The following is a 6,000-nucleotide window of genomic DNA, read 5'->3' on the forward strand; positions in this document are numbered from 1 at the left end:
CAACCAAATATAAACAATGATTATATTAAGGTTAGTGCAAAAGTAATAGCAGTTTTTGCAATTACTTTTAACCTTTTAAACCAGTTACTTTTGTGCCAACCTAATATAATCTATAATTAAATGCCAACCCATGAACAGCCATTTTTAAGGAATATTTCCTCAAGTAACCCATATCACACAAATATTTTTATTGAATATTGTATCAATTTTCAATTCAGAGAGAAATGTTTCTGATGCCTAAGTAAAGTGAAAAGTTGGGTTTTCAACAAAGGCAGCTATGCAACTTTTTGTTTTTTAGACCGGCCAACTCTTCAAGGCAGTTTGATTTCAGTTCTCATGATATATAAATCAAGATTTCATCGGCTGGTTGGCTCGGCTGGTTAGAGCGCAGGGCTCATAATGCCAGTGTCGCAGGTTCAATTCCCACACAGGCCGGGAAGCTGCACTCTCCACAACTAGACTGAAAACAACAACTTGACTTAGATCTGATAGGTCCTGGAAAAACACACTGTTCCCCAATATTCCCCAACATAAAAACAAGAAAAAAAGATTTTGCCATAACTCCAATCTAGAATGATAGACTGCAGTTCACACTAACTAGACTCTTAAATAAATAAAATAAAATAAAATAAAATAAAATAAAATAAAATAAAATAAAATAAACCACTGTTCTTAGATCAGCTATTCTGCAACCATCTTTCATCCTGACTTGGGAGAAAATTAGTGGGCAAACGTTAGGATCCTCAGAACAGTTACTGTCCTGACAGCAAACCACTGTAAAAATAGAACATTGGTATATAGGAGTGGACCATCTTGAGAGCCCCACTAACATGGTAATTGCCAGAAACCTAGAATAGGGATACCTAGCAATACTTTCTCTCCCTCCACAGACAAGGCAGCATGGTCTAAATGAGCAAGCAGGAGACTGGGGTTCTAGTTCCCAGTCTGCCACTAACCAGCAATGTTTCACTTCCCCTCTTTAAGCCTAGGTTTCTTTCAGTTAAATGGGAGGTCTGGGCTAACTGAGCTCCCGTCCCTTCCTACTCTGAAAATGTTAACCATTCTATCCTTCCTTCCAATGCCTCAAAAATATTTTGTTTACCATGAAAAAAACTTTTTAAATAAAGAATGCTCAAAAAGTTACATTTATTTTTATAACATGTTCTCAGTACCTGTGGGGACAGAGCCAGGAGTGCAGTTTCCAGGCTCTTGGCCTCACCTGGAGGGGTGCTGGCTCAGGTAGTAAATGGCCATCAACTGTGATTGGATGGCCATCAGCTGTGGCTAGCTGGCCGTCAGCTGTAACCAGTGAGCCATTGGCCACTAATATAACTGCTGTGGCTACGCTAGCAGAAAAGTTGGGGCTAGCAAGAAGATGGTGACTGAGCTACCAAGAGCAGATTGCAGTTAGCAAGTGGGGTTGGTTGGCAGAGAAGTGGACGGCAGGTTGTGGATAGTGTGGCTCCTGCTTCCTGTGTCTCCAACCCAGCCACCAGCCAGACTATAGTGGTATGACTCCCCTACCTATGGCTCCGTGGGTGTTCCTTTTGGGCCTCACCATGTCCTGCGTTCTTATGTGGGGAGTGGGAGCATAGACCCCGCAGGCCGCCCTGCACAACAGTGCCAGAGTTTAGTATGTGTATGCATAATCGACAAATTAGCAGGAACATTCACCTCATGTATAATTTACCCAGTAAATATTTAACTTGACATCTATGGATATTGAAAAATGTACCTAATACCATCGTTTGTTAAAATTAAAAAAAATCATGGAAAGATTTCCCAAGAATAAAAGCTTATCAATAAAAGCACACTATTAAACCTCAATATAATGACAGACTATTAGAGTTGGAAGGGTTCTAAGAATGTAATCTCTTCAATTTAAAGATGAGGAAATGAAATGATTCATAGTCCAGGGCTTTTTTCTACTATATCACACTTCTTCCTCCCTTTCCTGCTTTATCAAAAGACAGCATAGTAGCAGAAAGAATGCTAGAATGTGAAACTGATCTGGATTCTAGTCCTAACTCGGTTATTAATTTGCTGTGGCACCTTGGACAAGTCACTTTCCCTCTCTGGGCAATACACATTCCTGAAAGAGGAAGTGGGAATTTCTAGCCAAGAGAACTGAAAAGTCTGGGCTGCTGGTTTTAAATAGATGCATCAGTTCAATTCAGCAAGTTGTTCCTAAAGCATTTTACACCAGAATCTCTTGCAGGATATCCTCTATGCACACGTGTACACACACACACACACACACACACACACACAGTGGGGCTGCTATAATGTATTAGAAAAAAAATACTGAAGTAGAAGTCTGAAGAACTGGTTTCAAATCCCAGCTCTGTGACTTACATGCATTATCTCCTAGGCCAATTCATTAACCTCTTAGAGTCTAACGTTCCTCATATGTAAAAACAGATAATAATGAAACCTGACCTAAAATATCAATCAAAATAAAGCAATATAAATGTGGTGTACATTGTAAAGCTGGTCAAGTCGAGATGATCTGCCAGTGTGAAAAGTAGGCTGCACTAAAATCACAAATTTTTCTATAAAAAAACTGGGCTGATTTTTTAACTTATTAAATTTGCTTTCAACGTGTAGAATAAGGCTGAAGACACCACTGGAGGGAAACTAGAAGAAATAAATCAATTTCAGGAAACAGACTATGTATTTGGATCCTGCTGATTAACAACAGCTGATCTCAACTGTCTACTCAGTTTACTACAATTTAGTGAAATGGTCTGTGTACTCTAGAACATACAATAGCAAGGAACATTTTTTTTTAAAGTGTCCAAACTCAGTCTGTTAACCTCTTAAGAGTTTGTATGATGTGCCACTCTAGTTCATATCAAAGGACAGAAGATATTTCTGATGACCAGGTATCTAGTGACACCATCTGTTTCCACAAATCAAGATTTCTCACTGCATTTCTAGGTTGTTACCCAGCCAAGTCTCCTCACAGTACCTTATGCAAATGACAAAACATCACAAAGGATAGAGGAAATGTTAATGATGCCAACCTTTTGCTGTCCTCCCAGTACTGCTAGTTCTTTTCAGATGCAGTTCTCCAGATGAGTCCAATTTTCTTCTAAATCCCCTATTACAGGATGGAGCCCTGACATTTACAGACTGGTGCAGTAGTTTTACCCATTGGGCTCAACAGGCTCAATATTTGGGCAGGTTAGAATTAAAATTAGAACACTGGGTCCTAAGAGCCAGTTTTTTACTTTTCACCTAGTATCAAAGGATCAAAGAACTTGAGAAGCTATATTGTCCTATGAGGGAAGAAGTAACTATCAATTCTATCAAAATGACTCATTCGGTTTAGATAAGTTAAAAAGTCCCAAGTTCTGCATACTTCCTCCCAAAGTAAGCACTGTGTGAAATTCAATTTGCTAATTCCAAGAAAGGAAGAAGAAGGAAATGAACATTTGCATTATTTCTGTGCCAGGTGCTGGACTAGGCAATTTACACAGGTCCTGATATATAGCTGTCCTTCAAAATGAAATTGGTTTATTCATTGGAAAGGAACACTATTCACATAGTTCTAAATTGATTACAATCATATACATCGATTGTTATTCCCTATTCCACCTACAGACACAAAAGTACTAAGGGATTAGGTCTCTCATTTAACCTGAACTGACATGACAGTATATATATTACGTTTTAGAACGACTTCTAGACTGCAGAGCTATCTTTATTTGTATCAAAGGAGGTGTTTCTTCCAAAGGGTAAGCTTGAAAATTGACGGCAGTTGATTCTTGGAAACGAATTAGTGGCTTACATTAACACACAAATTTTACCAAGTTATTACACTATTAAAATATATACTTCACTGCCTCTAGTTCCACAGAAGTCTGTAGATGAGTTTGGCAAAATCGCTATAAACATTATTCCAACTTTGAAAAGTGGAAGAGTGGGTAAGTAGAAGTCCTAGTCAAGCGAAGCATTCCAACTACTGTACTTCCTACTCAGAATCTCCCATATTAATCACCACTAAAACATCTTGCAGAATTAGATAAAGAGCCCAAAGCTGTGGCTCTCCTTCCAACCACCAGATTACTCAGCACTTGTTTGTATCTGTGTAGTCGGTTGTGTACATTTATGTCCGGCTACCCTTTTAAGACCGCATTCTCCCTAATAGTAAAGGACCTTACCTTGTCTTCGATTTCCTTTGCCTCACGGGAAAGTTCTACTTTAATAAAACATTGTTGATCTAAAGTACATCAGCTAGAGGACTTTCCTAAGTAAACACCCAACCCTTTCCCCCGCTGCTTTTCTTTCCATGCAACGAAAAGACGGCGGCAAATCGCGAGTTACAGCTACCTCTAAAAAGAATAGGTAAGTTAGCAGCAAACCAAAGAAAGGGGGGAAATGTATTTTCTCCTGTTACTTCTCCTTTAGTCTGTGGTCCCCAAGGCCAAAACGGATGTTTGAAAGGTAAGTTCTGAATCCCAGAAACACAAATCATCGGCTCTCAGGCACGTCAGCTGTCCCACCTCGCAGAAAGCTGGACAAGACGAGAAAGGGGTTCCGAGAGAGCCACTGGGGCTGTTCACTAGGAAAAGGAATGAGTTTGCCCGAGGTGGGCGATCCCCCAACCCCCAACTCACTCTGAAGTGCCCGAGTGAGACTGAAAGGAGCAACGGTGGAGGACACAAGCGGGACCTGGGAGGGGAAGCGGTGGAAGGCACAGGGGAAGCAGAGGGACCGCGATGCCCGGCTTCTGGGCCACAGCTACTTACCCTACAGGGTAGACGCCCCCTAGGTGCACATCTTCAGGGGCATCAAAGAATTCCTCGGTGTCGCTTTCCGACGCCATTTATAGGACACACCCGCGGGTGAGGGGGCCGATGCCGCCTGTGAGGGTGACTCTTGTCTCCACCTCGTCGTCCTCCACCCCCGCGAGACCAGGGGGAGGTGGGCCCCGCGCGAGGATAAGGAGGGAACAGATGATCTGGAGTGAGGAGCCGGTTAGGGGCACCGGGGTTCCGTCAGCTGCCGGGCTGCAAGAATGACCAGCAAAGCGGCCACCTAATGAGGCGGCGCAGGGTCTAAAGACTGTTGCTGCCACCGCTCCCGGCGATAGGGGTAGAAGCAGCGGGAGAGAAGACGCGGTGGCTCTCCTCGGTGGGGGAGGGCGGGCGGGACGACGACAGCAGCTACAGTTTCTCCGGCAGCAGCAAATTATAGCAGCTGTGAGAGCTAGTTGCCCGCAAAAATACGGACGCACACCTAACCTCGCGAGATTTCGGGCGGGGGCAGGGGGCTGGCAAAGCGTGGGCGGGGCGAAGAGGAGGAGGGGGCGGCTCCAGAGAGGCAGCGCTCGGATTACTTCGGCCCGAGAAGCGTATCAAACTGCGCAAGCGCGTTGAGGTCGTTCAGTGAAGGCCGGAAGTAGCGGAGAAGGGTGGGGATGAGCCTTCTGAAGGGAGGAGTCTGGAACCTGCGGAGTAGCGGCGCGGTACCCCGGCTCTGAGGGAGCGCGCACGAGTAGGTGGGGGTTCAGTACAGCGTCTTACCTGCCAACTCTGTAGTTCCTAAGAGAGGCATTTTCAGAGGGGTGATTTTGAGTCTTCTTTTTTCTTAGGAGGAAATGCTGTTGGGAAACGTTGGCTTTGGGGTTTGCTTTAACATCGTCTTAATTTAACCAAGCCCTAAATAGCCCACCGTAGGTTGTAGGAGCTCCGCCACCTTTAGCCTTATAAGATTGACGCACTTTATTTACTACAAGATCTCTAATCGAGATCCCTAGATATGGTCCTTCGGGCCACAGGGTGGGGGTCTGTGAGAGATACGTGGGGAGTGTGTCAGTTCCATGATGGATTTATTGCTGGAGCTGAGCCAGTATTAGGCCTCCAGTTACTTTTTCTCTACAAACGTCTGTTGCTGCCCTCGTTAAATGTGAGAGAAATTATTACATAATGGCGGAGATGTGCGTCAGTCAAATAGTAAATGTATATTGAGCAGATACCCTTGCAAGGCTAAGAG

At 43.6% G+C, this 6,000-nt stretch overlaps 1 protein-coding gene across 1 annotated transcript in view; it reads right to left on the reverse strand.

Annotated features, from left to right (window-relative positions):
- Positions 1 to 5,252, reverse strand: part of WDR44 (WD repeat domain 44) — an 81,232-nt gene extending 75,980 nt beyond the window's left edge. The window contains exon 1 of the mRNA XM_081042235.1: positions 4,755 to 5,252. Within this exon, the coding sequence (XP_080898361.1) occupies positions 4,755 to 4,831 (77 nt within the window). The 5' untranslated portion in view covers positions 4,832 to 5,252. The remainder of the gene's footprint in view (positions 1 to 4,754) is intronic.
- Between the last annotated feature and the right edge of the window lie 748 nt (positions 5,253 to 6,000).

This window comes from Rhinolophus hipposideros, assembly GCF_964194185.1.
Source record: "Rhinolophus hipposideros genome assembly, chromosome: X".
In the NCBI taxonomy this organism is placed as follows: Eukaryota; Metazoa; Chordata; class Mammalia; order Chiroptera; family Rhinolophidae; genus Rhinolophus; species Rhinolophus hipposideros.